This window comes from Megalops cyprinoides, chromosome 10 (genome assembly GCF_013368585.1).
Source record: "Megalops cyprinoides isolate fMegCyp1 chromosome 10, fMegCyp1.pri, whole genome shotgun sequence".
NCBI lineage: Eukaryota > Metazoa > Chordata > Actinopteri > Elopiformes > Megalopidae > Megalops > Megalops cyprinoides.
This window is the reverse complement of record NC_050592.1, coordinates 16,703,175-16,726,467: the sequence shown is the minus strand read 5'-3', so window position 1 is coordinate 16,726,467 and position 23,293 is coordinate 16,703,175. Positions and strand designations below refer to the sequence as shown.

Sequence of the window (23,293 nt, the reverse complement as noted above, 5' to 3'; positions counted from 1 at the left end):
GATATAAACATTCCTGCACTAACACTGTTAAAAATTCTGCTCATGAGAGTGAGGCAGTCTGCTTGAAAGAATCATTTTGGGTTCATTCACATTATGTAACGCAATGCTCAATCAAGGGCAGTTGTGCATATTATGCAAAAGGAAGCCTGTTACAATTTGAATAGTCTGAATTTCATTTCGCACTTTGATTAAAATAACGATGTAAAATATTTTGTGAGAAACTGGGCATTCCACACATTTCATGCTGTTTGTTCTAAAAGACTTGTAGAACATCGTGAAAAACAAATTTGAACCATTGCCACTTTCTAGCCTATAAAGGCAACACTTTGGAGCCGGTTATCAAGGAGAAACTCAAAAATAAAGTTTATCCTTCACCATAATGTTCTTTTTTTAAGCTTGCATGTATATCATCCTTATAGCATTCCAGCAATTGGTCATCATAAAGTACAGCATATTTTGGCAGTGTGAATTATGATTGGATATGTTTGTGTGTGTATTTGATGTGGCTCGCCAGTGGCAGGTTCACCCACAGGTCACGTATGTCAAACACAGGAACACTGACCTAAGACAGAGGGAAGAAATTCTTTTGGCAACAGAAGTAGCCTCGCAGTGGCTGGGGTAGTGACTGGGAAGGGAAGCCCTATTTGGGAAAGTCCCTCCTTTGTTAAGGAGCAGGGAGATTATTGTAAGTCAATGAACAAAGGAGAACTGGAGTCCTAGGACATCAGGAGTGCAGTCAGTATCTAAATTCAGCTCAAGCATCGACATTTGTCAGCATGTCTTCTAGAGCTGTGATCTATCAGTAAACTTTCAAACAAGGGCATTTGGTAAAAACAGCCTGTCTTAAAGGTGTGTGTGTGTGCGTGAGTGAATGTATTAGATTCGCCCCTTTTGAATGAGGACATTACTTTTTCGATAATTTGAATTGTTTTTGCAAACTGCTGAATGACTGGAGTTAAGCGAATTGTTCCCTGGCTTTGATCTTTGGTAGTTGTATTGTCCCTCTCACAGACAAACAGGAGAGCAAGAACAGTTCAGTAGAGTTTGGGTGCAGCTCCTGCGCTGATCGCCACTCTGCTTTGGTGTGGGTAAGAGAGGCAGAGAATCTCCTCTGAGGAACCATGCCGTTTCATGCAGTTGTGCTGTTGTATGTCATTCCACTTACACCATAGCAGGAGAATGGCATGAAAGGGTGCCTTCAGAAAGACTAGTGTTAGTGTTTGTTCTGCACTTTCCTATTCAGATAAGACTGAGGATGCAAATATATGTAAACACTGTCATGCATTTGTATTACCGTAAATACGTGTGTGAGGTGTTTTGCCCTGGGCAGCATGTACATTTTCTTATGTCCAAGTGTCTCACAATCTTCAGAAACGGGGAGCACTGAGTACGCCTGAGGGCAGGTGGCAGCGTAGCATACAGTAGCAGTTAAGAGCTCGTAGCCAGCAGGCTCTGGCACGGCGGTTATAATGCTGAGTAGGTGACTTAACCTGAACTGCTTCAGTAAATACCCAGCCGTATGAATGAGTGCGTAAAAATGTGAGCTATGTAAGTCACCCAGGATATGAGCTCCTAATAAGGAAAGAGAAAATACAAAAAGAATTGAATGCCTCTAACTCTGCTTGAGACGGTGGACAGTGTGCTCTTTCACACTTAATGATATGACAGCGTCTAAACGGGCATTATTCTCAGACTCCGTCTTGGAGCCTATACAGGTTTGGTTTCTGGTGGCTGCACAAGAAAATCAACATCTCTTCATCACAGGTGTTTGCTGTCTTATCTGTCAAGTTAAGTGTTTTGTATTTCACAGTAAACACTTCCATCTCTTCCTGCTATTATTTGAACTCAGAGCTGTCTCTATTCAGATAAGGACTTGATCTGAAGGTGTTCCATATTGTGTCTCCTTATCAGATAAGGCATACACTGGCTGCATTGTTCACAAGACTGTGGCAGCAGATGCATTTTTAAAATTTGAAAAAAGAGGCTGAAAACACCCTCAAGCCTTCCTGAACTGTCGCTCTGCAGTTGCCTATAGAACACTAAAGAATGTGATCTTGAGGCAGGTAACATTGTGATGATTCCAAAGCCTCAAAACGAGTCAAGGAACATGTCGGTGTATTGCGTTACATTACATTACATTCATTATGTGCTAAATGGTTACCAAAGCTTGCACAAGCTTTTCGTTGCAGCGTTCCATGGACGTAAGTATATGGTGGTGTGTATCAGTTTTCACTATATGTGTATATATACATTTCAGTTGCAAACTAGGTCCTTAGCAGTGACTGATTTCGAAGTGCAGCAACTGTGCACAAAAAGTTTGTGAATTTATTTTTATAACTACAGTTTTTGGTGACGTATTCAGTAAAGGACTTGGACCTTTGGTATGAATACATCTGCTTTGCAAAATGAGAACTGTGAAGTTGAGGTGGACTGAGACTAGCATTGTTTGAGTCAGGATTCTGTAGAATTGACGTTATTAGGGTTTTAGCATTCTCTTGAAAACACTGAATCGTTGTAGATATGACAGCTCAAAAACTCTAAGTAAAGGAGACTATTCTCAAGACAGGCCTATTCATATTAATGTGGAAATAAACATTAAAATTAATTAAAAGAAAAATGTCTCATTTATTGCTCGATGTTGCAGTACTGTTGGAAAGTTGCTGTGAAGCTCTCAGCAGTATTCACGTGCCAAGGAAGAAGCCAAGGAGGGAGGGAGAAAAGGAGGAGAAGGATAGGTCCCTGTTTGAAGAGGGTTGTGTAATGAGGGTTTAAATCACCCCATCCTTGCAGTTGAACCAGATTTGTTGTGGGCATGATACAAAGACAGTTCAGTTCTGATGTGTGAAAACTTACAGGAGTGATTAAACGCTGAGCTGTGTGGGTCTGCCATTTCGTGCAGTGCATCAGAGCCACGCTGGGCTTAGTGTCGGGGGCTCGTTGCTCTGGCACGGTTCATACATCACAGAGCTATGCCCCTAAGTTACCAGGCGGCTGGGTGGAATGATTAATTGTGGAAGTCCATGTTTCCGCCCGTGAGACACATGGTCACAGAGCAGCAGACCCCAAACCTCCATCCAGCATCCCCCAGGCCCTCGAGGCCCCCTCAGGTCCGAGCTGAGCACAGATGAAAGATGGGTCTTGCCAACGGACTGTACAGGGAAGGGCTAGCTTCATACTCAGCTTTGCCTGTACAAAGTGATTCCCCATTGAAACAATTAGTGCAGCATTAAGCGCAATTAGAAGTAAATGTGGAAGAACAGGCTGGCTTGAGTCCGGGCTGGATGACAGATGGTCGGCGGGTCCAAGCCTGGCTGCAGAATGCTGTGCAGGGGCTCAGATATGCTGAGGATAGAGAAAAGGGAAAGGTTGGTGATGGAGGTGAACCTGGGCAAAACACACGGAGTGAGAAGAACCTGCTGAGTGATGTTTGTTTCTGATGGACAGCAAAGACCTATATAGTGGTCATGCTGTTACCCAGTCACTCATTATTACGTATTTGCTCAGCAAGATGCTCATTTTGAAGGTGGTGTATCGTGTATGATTTAGTCTTCTGGTAATCTTAAGTTCAAATTCATCCTTATACATATATGTGCTGTTTCTTGGATTTGCTGTAACAAGAATAAATTACAAAGAGCATTTATTTTTTTCTTGTTAGAATACATCAGAATGTATTTCACATTGAGATGGGGGGGGGGGGGGGGGGGGGGCTCAGATTCACTCACTCATCAGACTATGCCTGCTGGGGGCTGGTGGCAGAGAGCAGCAGTGTTGAAGGGGCCACTGTACATTTCATACAAAGTAATGTTATTGTAAAAATATAGATTGATTTATTATTCCAAACCAGCCACCAACCTATGCATTCCCACACATCAGACTCTCAACTCCTGACTTGTTTCTGTAGTTTGTCTTTCAGTAGCAGTAGACAAAAATAACTCCCCCTCCAAAAAGACTGTATTGTGACAAATGAGTGGAAATACATGCTGAATGAGGAAGTACTGAAAGCTGGTGCTTTCCTGCAGGCCAGTGGTAATTTATTGTAAATGTAGCCTTTGGGTCAGAGAGGGGAAAGTCCTGAGCTTGCTTAATCACGGGTAGCTTTATCTCAGCCGCCTTCTTGTGGCTTTGAGGTGAGATTTTTCCATATGTGGGTTTAGATGGACACACTGTGAAGCCTCCACAGCGGGTTGGACAGGGGTGCTGCCACAGGGTCAGCTGACAGGCCAGACGCCAGGAGAGACCGCGAGACACAGGATGGTGATTTCACAGTTCTTTATGAGCGGGCCAAAGGTCTGTTATTGCAGTGAGCAGGGGTCAACTTCCTGTCATGTGACTGCTTTTGCTTGAGGGCAGTGCAGGAAAGTGATGGGGTATAGTCACTGATACTGGTGTTAATCTGCTTCCCTACACAGGCATGGGGTTAGAGGAGGTGGAAGATCAGCACCCTCTTGTTGGTCCAGATGCTTAAAGTCTTTATGGAATTGTTTGTGTATCAGGCTCACAGTAGGCTTGTGTACCAAGCGACTATTGTGGAGAGTTCTGTGAGCTGGAAGGGGGTTAAACAGTTATCGAACACTTGCGATGACAGTCAGGAGAGACTGTTTCATGGAGAGACTTTTCTTGCGTTCCCGTCAAGTGGCGAGCGCTTGCGACAGTGAGCTGCTGAGCCCCAGGTGACAGGTGAGATGCGTTTGATTGGCGAGAGGAAATGAATTGTGGTCACAGTGGGATGAAGAGGGATTAAGTGGAGCGTATTGAGCCACCCTCCTATCACCGTGCCCTCGATCTCATAAAGGATTGCCCCGCTCGCGGGCGGATATCGACGAATGATCTGCAGTGAGGAAAAAAATGACAGAGGGGAGAGCGTAGCATTTACATCTATAATGAATGTTATTGTCAGAAAAGTGACAGATTCACTGTCGCACTATCTGGTGAACAGAGAGGAAGACTGATGGCCCGCCTTGCGTCCCCACTCTCCTCCGCCTCTTCCACCAGAAAGCGCTGCCAGTTTGGCAGAGCACAGGACTGTGAGGTAACTGCATCAAAATGTGTTCTGTCACCATTAAATAAATTTGTGATTTTTTTTGCCAGAAGTTTAATGGAAAGATGCACGAGGAAGAGCGTGCGTCTCTGAAAATGATGAACTGTGAATAATGCATCTCTGCGCTGAGCTGACAAGCTCAGAAAGTGTCTAGTGCTGCTTGCCTTCCGCCTTTTTTCCCCAGTCTGGCTCCCACAAACACCCAGACATGCGTGAGTTCACCAGGGTTCACGCCTCAGTTCACTGCACACTAGGAGGGCTTTGTAGGTTTACAGACGTCCGCTGGGATACGGGTTGGTAAACAGAACGTCTGGTCTTGGTGCTGTCTGCGAAATATCAGCGTGTTGCATGCCACACGTTGAAAAGGACTATCCAACACAATATAAGGGGCATGTAGGGGCAGCAGTGTGTCGTAGTGGTAGGAAACGGGGCTTGTGACCAGAGGGTTGCTGGTTCAGTTTCCCGCTAGGGCACTGCTGTTGTACCCTTAGGTACTTAACCCATAAATGGACAGCATGTAAAATTGTAACCTGTGTAAGTCGCTCTGGATAAGAGCGTCTGCTAAATTATAATGTAATGTAGTGTAATGTAGGCATGGGAAGAGAGCGTCCAGGGCGGCACCTCCTCAAGGACAGCCCCCGGACTTCTAGCGCCCTATCAGCAGAATCTGACTCTCCGTTTGATGACACCTTTAGTTTCCACCTTCCGGAAAGAAAAAAAAAACACCTCTCGACTCAGTTGTCATCTCCTCATGTGAGTTGAGAACCGTGCCATGATCTGATGCTAATAAATCATCCTGGCTATATTTGTGATTAGTTTGCCCCTAATGAAGATGTGGACAGTGCAGTCTTAAACAGCGCTGACAGAGTGACACTGATAAATGGAGGAGCTGGCGGTCGTTACTATCCGCGTTCTGCAGGAAAGCTTGTCTCTGCACTCCGAGCGGGCTATCGAACACGAGGCACTGTGTGGCGCTGTGGCGAGGTTGACACCGAGTTTGTTTATATCTGATGTGGTGGACAGATGTGTCTGTTGCGTGGGGAGGGAGACATCGGGGCTTCTGATTGGCCAGAACTGTACTGATATTGCTGAGGATGTATGGTCTATCATGGGGTCAGAGGTGGGGCATGGATGGGGAGATGTAAGCACTTCTCATTTCAGGGAGGTAGCAGTTAGGATTTTCTACATCAAAGAGTGGGATGGGAGGCAATTGGTTGAAATTGCCTGGCCCCAGCTTTATGTACAGAGGATTCAACAAAAAAGAAAACCCTAGATATTCGCTAAATCGTCCTGTCTCTACCCTGTTCCTGACCACTGCATTATTTGTTGTTATCATTCATTTGTTCAGGTTCATAAATAATTATGTAAACCACTAAGTTCTGATAAGGTCACAGTATGGAAAAAAATTGTATTTTGCATGGTTTGTTCATTTGCCATGAAATAAGCTCTTGTGACACAAGGAAGCAATGGAGCTTTAAATTTATCGTCAAAGGCAGTCTTTCTCATTTCTTATCTGATCAGATCAGAGGCATCTAGGCATGTAAGTGGTGGAAAACAGAGTTTGTTTTGAGTTGGTTTGTTGTTGGTATGAAAACATGCTGGGTTATGTGTCCTTCCGTGAAACACAGATGATTAATATCCCCTGAGGAAAAAAGTGCATATCACAGACTACACTTCCAGTGGGAGTCTGCTGTCTGTCTCTGTTGCTTTTCAAGAACTGGCAATGAGCTGGCTGGGGTTCCATCTGTAGGTCTACCTGTTGCACACACATCGGTTCGTTTCCTCTTCATTGCGCCGTCAGAAACCTCTGTCTGACTGAGGTGTGTCTACCCCCATGCATTGAGCACACATGCACACACTGTTTTTAGACCAGTACAGTTCACTTCAGACTAGATCTCGGGTTGCAGTCAACTCCCTCTGAGTCCACATGAACCAAAGCTTGTCTGATGGCTCCTTGCCAGTTGGACTCCTCAACCCCTCAGTGTTGTCCTGTTCATAGAGTCCTTAGATGATGACTCTTCTTCCCCTCAGTCATTACTCTTGGTGTAATTTTGGCCTCTGAGTCCGATGACTGCAGAGTGTAGGAAGAGGATGAATCAAACCCTTTCACTCACATATTACTGCAGCGACGTGTGCATGTGTGGCTTCGAAGCCCAGTGATATATAACAGACCAGTATGTTAGGTTGCATTTTTGTCTTCTTTTGACACAGTACAGATAGGAGCAGCTGTCAGCTGACATGACACCGGCAGATGCCCTCGGCACTGCCCTGGGCAGAAAGGACAGGACAGAACAGTATGTCTCAGGGTTTTCTGTTCGCCTCTTCTGAAGTGGTAGCTTGTGCTAGAAAAGAATTACATTCTTTGCATACTTGTTTTCATCCTTTCATTTCAACCAAGACCTCTTTTAAGATAACTCTTTAAATTTACACACAAGGAATGAACCATTGTGTCAGCAAAGTTTGTCATTGAACAAAGTCTGAAGATTGAACATGCTTTGGGAACCGCAGTGGTGGATTACTCACCGCTTTCCCCAGAGTAATCCACCATTAAGTGACCACTCTTTATACGCAAATTCAAGGTGTATTGGGAGTTATGGGTTTTTATTGTGTGCTATATGCCTTACCTGTGGGAGTTGTGACTGTTCCTATGAATCCTCCCAGGTGTTCAGCAGTCACCACCCATACCTGCCCAGGAGCTTCCGTCTGTCTTCAAGGCTGGATACCTGGAGAAGCGCAGGAAAGGTAGGTTGGAGTGGAGGAGCGTAGACTGACCATCAGTCAACCAGTTATTCAAATTCAATCTGAGAGGGCTCTTTATAAATGAACTGTCACAGAGCATTTTGGAATATATTTCCCATAAAATATGAAAGTAGTAGAGGACATCATTTTAATGAATAGCAATCATGCAGTATCACTGAGGAGAAATCACCAGTTGTGAAGTAGTTAATGAGATGTGATCAGTTAGTGGTTTGAAGCTTAGAGATGCCCTGATGGAACACTTCAAAGCTGCATACAGCGTGGAAGTCCTGGTGCATGGTTTCTGTACGCTCTGTGGTGCACCATGGGAATGATGAGGTGTAAGAGTGAATACTACACATTTGTGGTTGTCACACCCCTTGACCCCTCACTTTAAAGCCGTTTGAGACCCAGTATAAATGCAGTCCATTATCGTCATGTGTTCTTCAGACCACAGCTTCTTTGGGACAGAGTGGCAGAAGAGATGGTGTGCCCTTAGCAACCGCACATTCTACTACTACGGGAGTGAAAAAGGTAGTGTGTGTGTATGTGTGTGTGTACCCCCAAACCATCTGTGCATGTACTCTTAGAGGCAGTTGAAGAGAAACATAAAAATTTCAAATAAACACATGCTTGCTCATATACAAGTCAAAATGATTCATCTCCTGTGTATATGTATTCTAAATGTCTTTGCCATTGAACTTTTATTTCAGGTGTGGATATTCTTTAGACCAAGCACTAAAGATGCAGATTTTTTTTCTCCCAGCTCTATACTGGAAACAATGTGTTTCCCTAGAGGAAAATTATCACTGTCATATATTTTGGTCCTGTCCAATTTTTCAAGGTTACTGTCATGGTGATGCCTTAAATATTAGATATTCAGTTCCACTAGGAATTTCATTTATTACAGCTAGGAAATGTTTGAATTAATAGGAATAGACAAACATATATTTCAAATTATTTCAGCTGGTAGTAAAAAATCAGTAAAGCAAAAAATAGTTGTGACAGGATGCAAAAACTCTTGATGAAACCATTGACGTGTCTATAATTTGTATAATTGAAAAAGCCACCCATTTTTGAGAGCACAGCTAGAGCTAGAGTCAGAAGTGACTGCCATATGGAAGGCCTCTACTGCAGTTAGTGCAACCTCTACTTCATATCTTGTGTTATTTCATGAAATGGGCATGGACCTAATTTTGTCACATAACAAATTTCTTATTAATAACAAAAATGACTTCATGTTCTTTGCCACATATTCCGTAATACTCTGTGGAGTTAAATGCCTGCGCTCACACACTGTGGATGCTGTCCTGCCGGTCTCCTTCCCTTCAGATAAGCAGCAGAAAGGGGAGTTTTGCATTGATGGGTACAATGTCAGAATGAACAACACGCTGCGCAGAGATAGCAAGAAAGATTGCTGCTTCGAAATCTCTGCTCCCGACAAGCGCGTATATCAGGTCAGTCCTACACATGTGATGCCAAAGTGAGGCTCCCCTTTCAAAGGAAATGTATGTGCATTCCAGTTTTACACATACTATGTTACTGAACTTATGTATTTATGTTATGTTCTATATGCATGTGTCTATCTCCACCTTTTTGTGATAGATATTTACTTGAAACCTTGAAGATTTCTATACATTTATGGCCTGTGCAGGCCTTTGAGTCTAGTAATACATAGGGAAATTTTTCTTTGATATGATACAAATAATGAATTTCCCAACTGTGGAGATTTGGAGTGAAAAAACTTTTTCCGAACATTTCCTTGCACGTGTTGATAGAGCTTGTCCCATGGGGAGTTGTGAAGAATTTGCAGTTAGTAGATTCATACAATGTGCAATGTGCTAGTTCTCTTACTCTGTGGTATGAGTGCATGTGTGTGTTATGTGTGCATTGGGCTCTGTGGGAAGAAATCTTGTGTTTGTGTGTGCGGTGTGTGTGTATGAATGTGTGTGTGTGAGAGAGAGAGAGAGCATAAATGTGTGACTGAGCGTGCTCAGGCTTGGATTGAGAGGCAGCTGACAATGCTGTCAGGTGCAGCGAGCGTATGACAGAAGCAAATTTTAGGAAACTGTCAGCAGCGGAGAGGGTGAGGAAGGGAGGGGGGAGCGTGGGTGTCTGGCCATCGTCAGGGCTCTGTGAGTGACAGTGATGAAGGAAAGTGACTTCCTCTCCGCGCATACGCCAGCTGTCCCGCCCGTCCTCAGATCCATCATCCGCCCCGTACACAATTCTGCAGATTTGTCTAAATGAACTGAACATCATAAGAGGCATCCATGCAGCACAAGAGGGGGAGGGTGAGTGCTGCATTCCTAAAGAGAAGTGACACCGGTCCTTCTCTCCCTCTCTCTCCAGTTCACTGCCGCCTCTCAGAAGGATGCGGAGGAGTGGGTGGAGCAGCTCCGTTTTGTGTTGAGAGGTGAGGAGGTGTGACAATGTGGCAAGGCTGCCCTTGTACAGAGTGGTCACTCTGAGGTGCAAGCGGCGGTGTGTCTGTCCCACTCACTGCCTAGTGGCTCATGAAATGTTTAATTTCATGGTGTGCAGCAGCTGATTATGTACAACACTTCAATATGCACGTGTGAACCCGGCTAATAACTAGCAGGTGGTGATATTAACAGGGCTCATTTAACATAGAAACCACTGGTTTGTGTTTTTGCTCTTTTTGAATGTGATATAAAGCAGCACTGAATTTCTGGTTACAAAATATTGTATTATTTATTTGCGTATCAGGTGCCCTTATCAATACATGTTGTCTAATGCAGCTGACCTATCAGTGGTTAAAGGTAAACTATAGTATGTTGCTCAGGGTGTCAGCAGCACTGTCCTACCTGGGATTCTTATCTGGGCTATTCTACAGTTTCTTAACCACTACCACATATGATTTCCTTTAACAGGGCCAATGTCTGCATGAACATGTGCTGTTACATGTACAGCACCAGTCAGAGGTTTGGGCACACCTACTCATAGAAGGGTTTTTCTTTATTTTTACTGTTTTCCATATTTTACAACAATAGTAGTAAAGAGGTCAAACTATGAAATAACACACATGGAATCATGCTGTGACCAAAAGTGTTAAACAAATCAAAACTATACTATATTTTTTAAAATAAAAAAGTAGGAAAGAAATTCATTCATAGGCACCAGCTTAAGTATATTTGTCTAAGAAACAAATTTCAAGCATTTAAGCATAAGTCTTTAGATAAAAATGTGTCTGAATGCACGTTTCCCATTATTTTAATCAGGTGTGTCCAAACTTGTCATTGTTACTGTGCAAATGCATTAGCGTGACTTTCCCTTCCTGTAGACATGGAGTCTGGGATTATCCCTGAGGACATGGACGAGCAGGAGATGTATGATGACATTGGTGTTCCTGAGCAGCGTGTGTCTGCCCCGCCCCCGACCTCGGCCCCCGCCCCCGCCTCTACCCACTCGGATGCCATTGATGAGGACATCTACGAGGAGCTCCCAGGTGAGCCTGCGCCCAGACCCCCTGTTGTCTGATTCACATGCCTTTGTGATGTGATCTGAGGTAAAACCAAGAAGACCAGTCTAATACAAGGACCTGGCTGGAGTCAGATCTGAACTGCCTCCAGTGATAGATATTTGACTAGCCAACTCCTCTTTTCTCCTGCCTTCTCTCTCTCTCTCTCTCTCTCTCTCTCTCTCTCTCTCTCTCTCTCTCTCTCTCTCTCTCTCTCTCTCTCTCTCTCTCTCTCTCTCTCTCTCTCTCTCACTCTCTCACTCTCTCCCTTTCTTCATCTCTCTCTGGGAGCAACTCTGGCTGTTGGCCTTTTTGGACTTTTGCCTGCACCCAGCCTGCTCTTGTAATAAGTGCTCCAGTCAGGAGAAAGGATGAATAGTGCAGTAATTAATGAATACCATGTAGGGCTCCCTGTGAGCCTGAGACTGCACAACTGTAATTAATCCAAGTGCAGGACACACACTCGCACGCGTGTGCACACACACACACACACACTTATATTCAGTACTTGACTAAATGGAGTGTTTAACAGGAAGCATTCCTCTTCGGATCCTCACAATAATTTTGTGACCTTGGTCCTTTGGCATTAATCACCCATAGTGCCTTGGTGCACTCCACAGCACAATCCCCTTAAAAGATTTATAATGTTCACTGGGTTACCCATTAGCAAATTATATATATATTTAAAAAACATATATTTTTTCACCCTTGGAAGTATATGGCATGAATGTTGGGGATGGAGGGAAATGATCAGTGATGTTATGCTAACATTTTAGTAGTATGAAATCTGTTATGCTGCCTGAGAGTCAATGTCCAATGTATATCTAAATCAAACCTAATTTCAGTCCTGTCCTGTAAGCATGGGTAAGCTACTGTTACATTTTTGTTGTTTCCTTACATTTTGTTATTCTCTAGACAACACTGAGCTCAGCAGTCCCAGAAATTAAAGACAAAAGTTTATGTAAAAAAACTGTAAAAGCATGCATAAACATGTCATGTAAAATTACAGCACTGTTTGGGGCACTGTGGTTAGCTCCTAATTGCAGCTTCAAAGTAATTTTAAGCACTGGAGAAAAATAAGCATTTTGTTTTTAGGTTATGTGATTGACAAGTATTTTCCCCAGAGGACTGTATTTTCCCTCTGTGTGCATTGTAGAGGCAGGTGAAGGAGTAATCATCTATGATGTCCTCCTGTTCACACTGTCCCTGACCCTTGATAAACAATATTTTTTCTTTTTCTTCTGTAAGTGGATAATCATTCAGTGGACTTGAGACTACTGGCCAAGACTGTATTTTTTCAAGTGTTTCTCACAAACCCTATGCCCATGCCCCATTGCCAATTAAGAAAAGCCAAATCCAAAGCATGCAACAACGTAAGAGTTAGACTGTGGAAGAGGCTGGAAAAAACGTTGCCCTAAAACCAGTGGAATGCACCACAACTTTCCAGAATGTGAAACGCACAGACCCCACGAGACATGCAGCTAGCTGGAATGCTACCTGGAATCCTGCTCCACCAGACATTTATTTTAACCATCACTTTGCAAAGCAAATTTATGCCTCTGCTCTGCTCTCATCCGAAGCATGTGGCTCAAATGAATTGTGACATCATGGGACCACTCACTGTTACGAAAGTAAATCTAAATGAGACGGTGACAGCAAGACAGAACGAGCTTACGAGCGGAGGCAGGGGCAGCGAGGGGAGAAAGTGGCAGGTTTAAATGATGAAGTGGATCTGTAATCCTGAATATCTTTATCTATTTTTGTATTTTTTAAAAATAAATTCAGTACATTCAATAAGAATATTATGCTATATTATTTGAAGCACATCTGTTTTGTCTTGAAAATGTCTGACCAATGTGAATTGTTTGTGCAGCACTTCAGTGGCTATGCTTTCTAATGGTTTAGCATACATTGTTTTATTTAATGCACAGTAAGAGGCCTGTAACTCACAGCCTCTCAGAAGAGGGAAGTGCAGTGCAGCTGAAGGCTGTGCTGTGTTGAGCGGTGTGACTGATTGCACTGTAAGTGCAGCTCTCTGAGGGGCAGATAGAGCAGAGGGGCTTTAGTATAGGAGCGGTACTAATAGGTGTATTCTGAGAGGAGCGCTGTGCTGTTCACTCTGTTCACGCTGAATGTTCCTGCCCTGCTGCTGTCTTCATGGCTGAGGAATCTGCCACAGGGTATGTGTTTGAGGACTGCCGTTAAACCAGACGCGCAGTGTCCCCTGCCCTACTCCCTGATGTTTCCGGCCTGCAGAGGAGTAGATGGTCACATCCACGGAGAGTGGTCAGAGTCAGATATATGTATTAGAGATAATGTAGAGACAAATGGGGCGACTGCCTATTACATTTATACCGGTAGCCTTCTGTAGGACACATCCACACACATCTGTTGATTGGCTGCGTTGGACGATTGTGCTGTGCTGCAGATTTAGGTTTTGTGGTTATGCATGAGCTTGAGATGTAGATACACATGCAAACATGCAAACACAGACACACAGACACAGCAGCACACACACACACACACAATCTACAGACAGGAGGGCCATCTGGCTCCAGTTCACACCAAGATTACAACCACTTACAGCCCTGATTACAGATGCTCCCTCATTTATCAGCCCTGCCTCTACACTCCTGCCAAATAAAGATGTCAGACTGAGGCTTGCCAGGATGAAGAGATAGTCTTTGATGAAATTATCTCCCCCCCAGAAGTACTCAGTGCTGTCTGCGAACGGCTGCAGCTGGGACCCACTTCATTATCAAAGCAAGCAGGAAGTGGTCCAGTCCCTCACGCTGTCCCAGCGGGCACAGATCCAGTTCCTCAGCACTGGAGATGCAGAAGTGTTTCAGACGTTCATCACCTCAACCAGGGAGCTGTTCTGTTGAAGTCTGCAGAGCAAGCACTTTGCATTCATGCCAGATTGTCTGGTCTGTAGAAGCACTGTGGTTAGCTTTCACACATACGTACACACAGAGGCAAGCTATGTGTGAGCTAGCGTACTGCAGTAAGCACTGTGTCCAGTTTAATTCTCCCCTCACATCTCTGTTACCCCCTTTCCACCAACGCGAACTAGGTGCTAGTTCTGGGCTGGTGCTAGTGTCGGTTCAGAGTTGGTTTAGCTTGCGAACCTTCTAAGAACCATTTTGCTTTTCCATGGGCTAGAGAGCCACCATACAGCCATGTCATTACGTCACTGTATAGGTCTGTATACGTCTCTGCTTTCCTGCTAGCACCCAGCACAACAACAACAATGGTGGACTACATTGTCTGTGTTGCTCCTGGCTTTGCATTTCCATTGATGTGAGAAATTAGTAGCTATGCTTGCTTGGGTAATGTTGGCTGACCAACAGATAGCTAGCCAGCTAGCCAGCTAGCTAGCTGTCTATGTTTGTAACATTGATGTGAGAAATTAGCATCTCGCTAAACAGCTAAGAAATGCATAGCTGGCTGGCTATGAAACGTGAAACATTTGAAAAATAGAAACTTTTCTTCTTTTTAGGCAGACTAGATACTACACTAGCTCTGTTTTTTTTTTTTTTTTTTTTTTTAAATGGCTGTCACAAAGTTTTAGTTGGTCTTGTTGGGCACAATAATCCCGCCCCCAGCCTTTGACGTAAGCGGCTCTTGGTTCTAGACCAGCAAAGTGTTGGTCCCCCTCTTGAACCAGTTTTCCTGGCCGAGAGCTGGTTCTTTGGCTGTCGAAACACGAAGAACTGGTTGAAGATTAGGCACCAGCTCTGAACTGTCGAACTGCCTTGGCGGAAAAGGGGTATATACGTCTCATGGTGTTTGCTGTGGTCTTTCATCCCTCAAGGCTGCATGTGTGTGCACTCCACTGCACTCTCTGTCCATCTAATGTGTTGAATCCATCCTCAGGATGGTGCTGGATGAGTGCTGGACAGGAGAAGGATACTGTTTACTCTTGTTTTTACAGTTTTAAGAGCAGAGCAGCTGCTTGTGTACACAGCCAGCCCAGATCAGCTCCTCAGCTCACCATAGAAACGGCACACTGAGCATTACCTATGCAAGACGTGTCTTAATTAATCTTGGCGATGACAGTTTGTTCCTCTTTCAGTAAGAGTCCATATTGATTAATAATAATGCCATTGAGCAGAATGACAAATGATGCTGCCTGGAAATGCACAACTTTTTAAAAACAAATTCTGCACTTTATGTTTCTTTTGGGAGCTCGCTGGGAAAGATCTAGCCATTCAGGTTCTTCCCATTGGAGTCAGCAGTTTAGAGCAGTGCTAGCAGTGTCTTCCCTGGTGGGTATGTTGCTCTTTCTGTGTGTGTGTGTGTGTGTGTGTGTGTGTGTGTGTGTGTGTGTGTGTCTGTGATCATAGACGTAAATCTGTGCAGATACCCAGAACAACTGCATCATTTCCTATTAATGTATGCTGCGTCTGTTTTCATCTTGCATCTCTTGCTGATAGAGAGCAATTATGATTCAAGGCAAATCGGAATCGTCAAGATGAAACCACAGAGGTTATTGTAAAGTGTAGTTTTGTTCAAAATAGGATTTTTATTTTACATAAAGCTAAAATTGAAATACATTTCTGTCAAAATCAACTAAAGCTCATGTGCCAGCATGATTGCACAGTATAATCAATGGACAGACTGTTGAAAATTGGAGAGAACAAATTTCTATTTTAAAATCATATGTGGCTTGTAGGTGTAAGCTGAACTCTATCATCCAATGTAGTATTATGTGTCTTTCACTGGATTTTTGAATAGAAACTCGTCTAAGTCTTTGGCATGCAGGCAGATGCATTTCGAATGTGGAGTGAAGGAGAGGGGCAGAGTGTGGAATGCTGTGGATCTGTTGCCTGCATTATCCTAAACTCAGTGGAACACTTGATCCAGATCCCATCTGCGAGTTTCTGCTTCCCCAACCCCCCACCACCACTTTCCCTCTCTCCCCCACAAGTGCACACACAGATGAGACACTTTCTGGAGACTTTCACGGTGGCAAATTTGCTTAAAAAAACAGTGGGTATCTGTTCATGTCCATGGGGTAAATCGCAACACACACACACACACACACACACACACACAATTCTGTCCTCTCCACTAATGTATCTATGTATTTCTTAGTTGATATACACAGAAGAAGCAACAGAGATACATTTGAAGCTCTTGTATGTGCTCAGTATTTTTACAGTGGTGGCTGTACCTTTTTTAATACCATTGTCCATCCATCTCCCTGACTGTTAATCTCTGCACATGATGCATATGGAATACTATCTACTTCAGGACCTGGCAAGTGGGATCAATGCTTATAAACATTTAATGTAACAAGTGATTTCAGCACAGGGCACCAACAACACACCCACTGTCCGTCAAGACTGGGAGATTTATTTTCTGCTGCTGAAGCATCATTGCTCTTTCTTTCAGGTTGTGTATTGTGTAACATGAAATTTTTACTATGAACTACTCTGACATTTCCTTTAAGAGCAATTTATCAGATCAAATTTTTTAACACCCCACTGCAGTACACTGTCTGTAGTCACTCTGTGGGTTCAGATGTAAAGGGGCCATTCAACTAATTTTATCACTCGGGATTTTAACTAATAAGTTATTTTAACATGGTTGGCTTAATCCAAATGTTTGATTCATGCTTATTGATCAATTTGTAAACTCCTGTCTTCTGAGACATTCAGTGACTTTTTGGAATTTAACTACAACCTGCCAAGGCTTTGTTCTTGTTTTAGCGCAATCAATCCTTGCACCATTTGTATATTTGTCAGTATGTCTTAGCTTGTCTTGGCTCAGCTGTCTTCTCTGTTGTGTCCCTGCCTGAGCCCCACTACTGTGTGACTTCGATGTGCCCCGGCTCTGTTGATACAGTCCTGGACGGGGCCCTGAACAAACTGTTGATCTTGGTGTTGGACTCACTGTTGTGTTTTTTTTTTTTTTTTTACCTCCTCAGAGGAAGACCTGCCTAATCCTCCAAAGACAACATCGGAGGCACTGAGCAAACCCCCCTCTCCCGCCGTGACAGGTAATTACAGCGAGGCCCGCCTCGGCCGGCCATTCCCCTAACTGCCCCGCAATCCCTTAATCTCGGCTCGCTGAGGCCCGCCTGCAGCGTGTGTGCTTTACTGGCAGGAGAGGGGGCCCCTGTGCCGGTGTGGGGGGCGCGGGAGAGAAGCGCGTCAGGGGGATTTACAAAGTAAGCCAATTTATACAAGGTATCCCAGCCTGAATTAGCGGGTAATGACTCAATTAGCTTTCATTTCTGCACAGAGGAGATTTGGCTGCATAAATTAAGGCCGTCATCATCGGGAAAGTGTCACCGCCAAAGGACAGTTTATAAATACAACACACACACGCTGTCACACCTATACCCGTATAATATAGACATCTTTGTATACTTTGTCGTTGAGAGGAACAGACTTGTGCCATTCAGCGCGTGACAGGGGACAAGGCTGCACCCGGGGGAGCGCCTGCACCGGCGTCTGTGAAAAGGTCAACTTGACACGGGCGCAGCCCATCGACCCAGCACTCTGTCTGCTTTGATAAAAATCAGATAAACTTAAGACCACTCATTGATCCCCGGCCTGTTTAAATGTTGGCCATGCATATCTTCATTGCATATGATTAGCCACAGAGGCAAATGAAGACCCGCAGAAGATGAGAGGGGAGGAGGCGGAGGAGGAGGGAGAGGGGGGTTCTGACAGTTGCAGAGAGAGGTCGGAGCCCACAGGAACCGCCGGGCCCTGGTCCTGAGCTCCACAGGAAGAGGCCGGCGTTGGTCTGCCCGCTGCCCGCTGCCCCCTGCTTCTGCCCTCAGGGCCCTCTGTCCTGCAGGGCAGGCGTAACCTCCCCCTTGCCGCCCCAACACGGCTCTACTGCAGTCGTCCCTGTTTGACAGACCCCTGGAAACGGGGATATGGCCTGTCGTGATTACGGCTCTCTGCTGCCCCTTGGGCCCATGTCAACACTGGCTGCCCGTGTCAGCATGGGGGGAGCGCCATTGCCTGGGGAAGTGTCATAAGGGTTGGGCCTGGTACCCCCCTGACAGGACGTCACCTCGCAGGGCTCCCCAATGCCAGGAAGTGAGCCAGTATGCACAGGAAGCTCCCCCTGACAGGCAGGAAGTATGAGCACGAAGGGAAGGAGGGATGGGCACGTTGGCAAGATTCAAACCAAGGATAGATGGATGCATTTTGTCATCACCGTAAATATTCAAAAATATTCTGTTATTTTCCTCCTTTCACAAAATGCAAACAAATGTACTAGTGCAAAATCACTTATCAGTGTGGTCAGAGTAAAAAGGAGTCTCCTTAAGAATCGTCCTCTTCCCTTGGGGCAGATTTTGGAATTCTCAGTACAGAGGAGGGGTTTCTCCACTCTCTCCAGTCATGATTTCATGAGCCCTGACAGCACGTAGCCTCCTGTCCCCAGTGGCTCCCGTGCTGAGCGCTTTTCTGCCCCATGTTCTTTTCGGAAACAGATGTCATGTGAACAAGCCAGGAATGCAGCGTCGCATGATCTAGCCACAACAGCGGTCTGTCCAGCCTAATGAAATTACGGGCACTATGCCGAGTCTACAGCCATGACACCCCTGTCACCGTTCCCTGGCCTTCCCCAAACTGCCCCCGTCTTCTCCAGCTAATTAGCACCCTGCCTGTTGCTGTTGAGTGGCCATGTCCAGCTCCTGTCACGCAACGAGAGCACAACATTGCTGATGAGTGGAAAGACACTAACACCATCAGATCATTCCTATAAGTCAGCATTCTTAGAATATAGTCTGTTTTTAGGATTTTTTTTTCTGTGTTTAAAGGGCATTTGGGGTTCTGTGGAAAAAGAGGGGCAGTTTTCAGGTACCTTATATTTATCCCTTAACATGTCTGTCAACATTGAGCTTGAATCTGATATTGTGTTTCTGGGAAAAATTGAAGTATTTGAAAATGAACACTGCAAAAGTGGCTTGTTGGATTTATCATGCACACAAGTAAATGAGCTCTTTAATGCTTCATACCTCCCACCAAATGCTTTCTGTGGGTTTCAGTTTCTCATAGAAGCAGCCTAGGTGTCTTAGTGAACACTCGGGACGGAAAGAGAAGTAGCAGCAGCAGACAGGAACTCATTCAAGCTTAAAATTCAAACTTGTGGATACTCAGACATCCATAATTGTGTTAAGTCAGTCTTGCACTTAGTTCATTTCTCCAAATCTTGATTTATCTTCATTTAAATTTGATTTCTGTTGGTGGTCACTGTCTGAGGAACTGGAGTTATTTATATGTGGTGGAATGAAGGGGGAGGAGAGCACTGCCAGGAAGGGAAGCTATCTGGTTTCCTGTGAAAGAGTGCCCCTCCAGCACAGATCTCGGTTAGCACTGAGGCAGTCCTCTGCTGCCAACTATTGGTCAGCCTCTGCTATAGCAGGACCAACCAAAAGCTGACATTACTGCCCTTTTCCTCTCTCTCTAAAAAAGATAACTAGAAAACAAGTGAATAAGTAAGACATGAATATATAATGAATGCCTATCAGAATTATTTTTTAATGAAATCACAAAACCTCTCAATGTTTACATGAAAAGGTGTTGTACGAGTGAGTATTATAATTTAATGAGATGATTTTAACCTATCACAGTATATGTTGCCTTGTAGATGCATGTTGTAGACAGTGAGACTTAAAGTGGTGACTGGGATGAGAGTGTATGTTGGTTCTGCTCTAGAGCTGGTATCCTTCAGATGTATCACCTATTTGTCCATTTAACTACATTTCTTCCTCACAGTGAATAAGAGCACAGACTATAAGAGCTACTACCAGGGCATGTGGGACTGCACTGGAGACCATCCTGATGAGCTGTCCTTCAAACGCGGAGATTCCATCTACATACTGAGCAAGGTAAGTGCGGAGAAGCCACCTGCACCCGGGAACAGGTAGATGGAACAGACTGACAGTCTTTGCATTTTCACACACCATCAAAATGCTCAGTATGGCGGGCAGACCATGGTATCCCTGTTCCAGCCAAGGCTGTGGCTTCTGGGCTGAGGTGTGGATTCACTGTTTGTTGAAATGCTGCAGCAGTGAAAATACTTCTACTGCCCATGACTTTGGCCCGGACTGCAGTACTGACACTTAGCCGTTTTGTGCAAATTTAAACTTGCTGGCGTTTTGCAAGTATTACAGGCAACTCTGTGTTACGACATCAACACGGTGTCTTTTCAAATGTCTGTGAAACCTCTGGATGTTGTGGCTTCTGATGAAATTTTTCACTGGAAGTTTTAAAATGAATCCATATTTACATTTGTACCAGGTGTTGAGATGTATGTGTATGAGCAGGAAATTGGTATTTTGGTTGCATGGCAAGTTAGGATGTTTATATATGTGTGTGTCTGTGTGTGTAGGTGTGTCCTTTTAAACTAAGCCAGTGGGTTTTAATGTAGATTTCATTCATTTGCATTAGTGTTTGTGTTTATTAGCTACATTACATTACATTCATTAGCTAGTTACTAATCAGTGAAATGGAGGTCTTTTTTTCTGGCAGCAAGATTCAAAGAATCGTAAGGGAGATTTATGTCATCCTCATAATGGTTGTAATGGGACTTATGTTTATATGTGGTGGTTGCCTTTCCTTTATTAGTGGATTTGTGTCAGATAGCTGTACTATTTCATGGTGGATGCATTACATTTAGCCAGCTTTTAAAACTGGCTTGCATTTTGATGAGTGGTGTGTCAGCTCAGTCTCAACCATGTGGTATACTCCTTTACCCTGTGAAAACACTCTTTGCTGGCCCTGCATCGCCTAGTTGCAGAGACTTTGGAGCTAGAGACTCACTTTTTACATTCAATTGTGCCATCTAGAGGTTTAAAGTGGAACTGACCGTAGATTTTCATGACCCTTGAAACTGCAGTATGATTCATTTAATTTCATTTAAACATCAAATCAAATGCCAGTGTGATTCTGTGTCATGAGGAGATGCCGAGAATTAAATGTGTTTGAAGATGTCCTCGCTGCAAAACACGTAACAGTATTGCCAACATGTTCATTGCATCTGTTAATATTGGTAGTTCTACTTTCAATTCAAACCTTTATTCAGTTTTAGCAGTTAAGGTTTATAGTTGGCTCCTTAGTTCCAAATAGCAGTTTTATGACCCCACCACTCCTTACCTGGATGTTTACTAGACTGCTCCTCTGCTCCAGTAGACCCATAGCAGCTACTGGTGTGGCTGTTCTGGGCCCTGGTACAGCTGTCCTTTCTTTCCTGCAGCTACTCTGGTGCAGTGATCTGGATTTTGTGACATGCAGAAATATGTTATGACTGTGTGTTCTCCCCAACCAATAACTGCATTGATCACAATCATTGTGATGCTTTCATATTTTCAAAAAATATACATTGTGCAATCTAATACATAAGGACTTAATCCCTCAGCATGTAGCAAAGGCAGATATTCCAGTGCTCATCTCAGGGACAGTGAGGTCCGCAGTCCTCTACATCCCCAACGCCGCAGTCACCACATCTTGAACCGCTCTGTATCCTGTCTTGTGTCAAACGAAACTATAATCAGCTCATCTTACTCCCTGCTTTGGAGAAAACATGTTTGCTAAATTTGCTCCAGCAGTCTGCCTGTTAGAGATGTCACCATTACAGGGGTGTGCTTAGATGTGTGTTTCTGTATAGAGGCATGAGAGGACAGTGGGAGAACAGACTCAATTGGCTGCAGGTAAACCATTGTATTAGGTACAATACAAAAGCTGCGAGGCAGTCTGCATGCTCCTTTTTTCTGTCATTAACCTGCTGTATCAGATCAAAATAGTTTGATTAGGAGTAATTGGGGTGTCATAATTTATTTGCTTTGCAGATGCTTTTCTTTGTGGTGATTTTAAAATGTAACTTGCATTTTACAGTTTGTTTAGCAGTATGTTTACCGAAGGTTAAGAGCTTTGTTCAAGGGTATAGCAGCATTATCCCAAGCAGGATTTGAACCTGGTTAGAGGACCAATTTTGAGTAAGCAGCAGACATGTTTAATTGGCGCAGGGTAGTGTACAGTGTAGTATAGTATGGAGTGGAGTATATCAGGTTCTCCATCAAAACCCATCCCCCTTTGCAGCTCATCTCCCTGTGCCTCTGGACTGTAAGTGCGATGAACACTAACCAGGTTACTGCCTGATAGGAGACTCATTTAGTGCTGATTCATGTCCCTGAAGGGCTTTCATCTGAAGTCAGGCTCCTGCAGGGCTCCTGCAGGAAGGAAGAGCGCCTGTGTTCTCCCGAGCCCTCTCACAGCGACGCTCTCTTTGTCTCTGTAAACACGCCTCTGGTCACTCGTTAACGCGCTCGCCGTAACTTACTGAAGCGAGATGGATACGCGCGTGATTTAACCAGCGACGAGCCAGCTGTGTGAGGGTTGGGGGGGGTGAGGCCGCGCGAGTGGGGCCCGGGCGGTGCGGGGCGGGGGTGTCGGGAGAAGAGGAGGCAGATGAGTGGGGCGGAGGCTGGCGCGCGGTAGCTGAGCGGTCTGCTTTTCATTAGGACTGCACTCAGACGCAGTTTGAGCCTCATCTGTTCCTCATGTGCCTGGTGCCTCAGCGCAGCCTTCACTGCACAGCAGGGTGGCGCATACTTCCAGCGCATGAAAAATGCATGTTGTGGGGAAAATCGCTGCGCTAAGTTAGCATTATTGACCGCTGATTCCTTTACATTTGTTGAGCACACCGTACAGCCGCCTCTGTCCTTACGGCATGCTGACCTGGGACCTGACCAAGTCCGTTGTACAATATCCATTTTTCCCATTTTGGTCATGTGTATGGCAGGATTCCTGGGAGGTTATCTCTGTGTTATTGTTACATGTTTCACATGCTGGGGTTTGAAAACTTGGTGAAGGACACAGCAGAGGGAATGGGATCCAGTTCCAGTCCCTTGTGTATTGGGTTGGTTTTCATTTTCTTGACAACCAGTAGAAAGATTTTTTCACCTCCACCTCCACCTCACACTGACTGTATAAGAGATGGTTTATCACCTTAGAGGCTGACTACAAAGGTTCTGTACAGAGTAAGGCCACCAAATATTCTATCAGCTG

The 23,293-nt window shown here is 44.5% G+C and overlaps 1 protein-coding gene across 1 annotated transcript in view; it reads left to right on the top strand.

The window, feature by feature from the left end:
• skap2 (src kinase associated phosphoprotein 2) overlaps positions 1–23,293 on the top strand; it is a 29,102-nt gene that overhangs the window by 4,935 nt on the left and 874 nt on the right. The window contains exons 5-11 of the mRNA XM_036539453.1: positions 7,700–7,780; positions 8,225–8,308; positions 9,107–9,231; positions 10,127–10,190; positions 11,079–11,243; positions 17,188–17,259; positions 20,003–20,115. Of these exons, the coding sequence (XP_036395346.1) occupies positions 7,700–7,780; positions 8,225–8,308; positions 9,107–9,231; positions 10,127–10,190; positions 11,079–11,243; positions 17,188–17,259; positions 20,003–20,115 (704 nt within the window). The remainder of the gene's footprint in view (positions 1–7,699; positions 7,781–8,224; positions 8,309–9,106; positions 9,232–10,126; positions 10,191–11,078; positions 11,244–17,187; positions 17,260–20,002; positions 20,116–23,293) is intronic.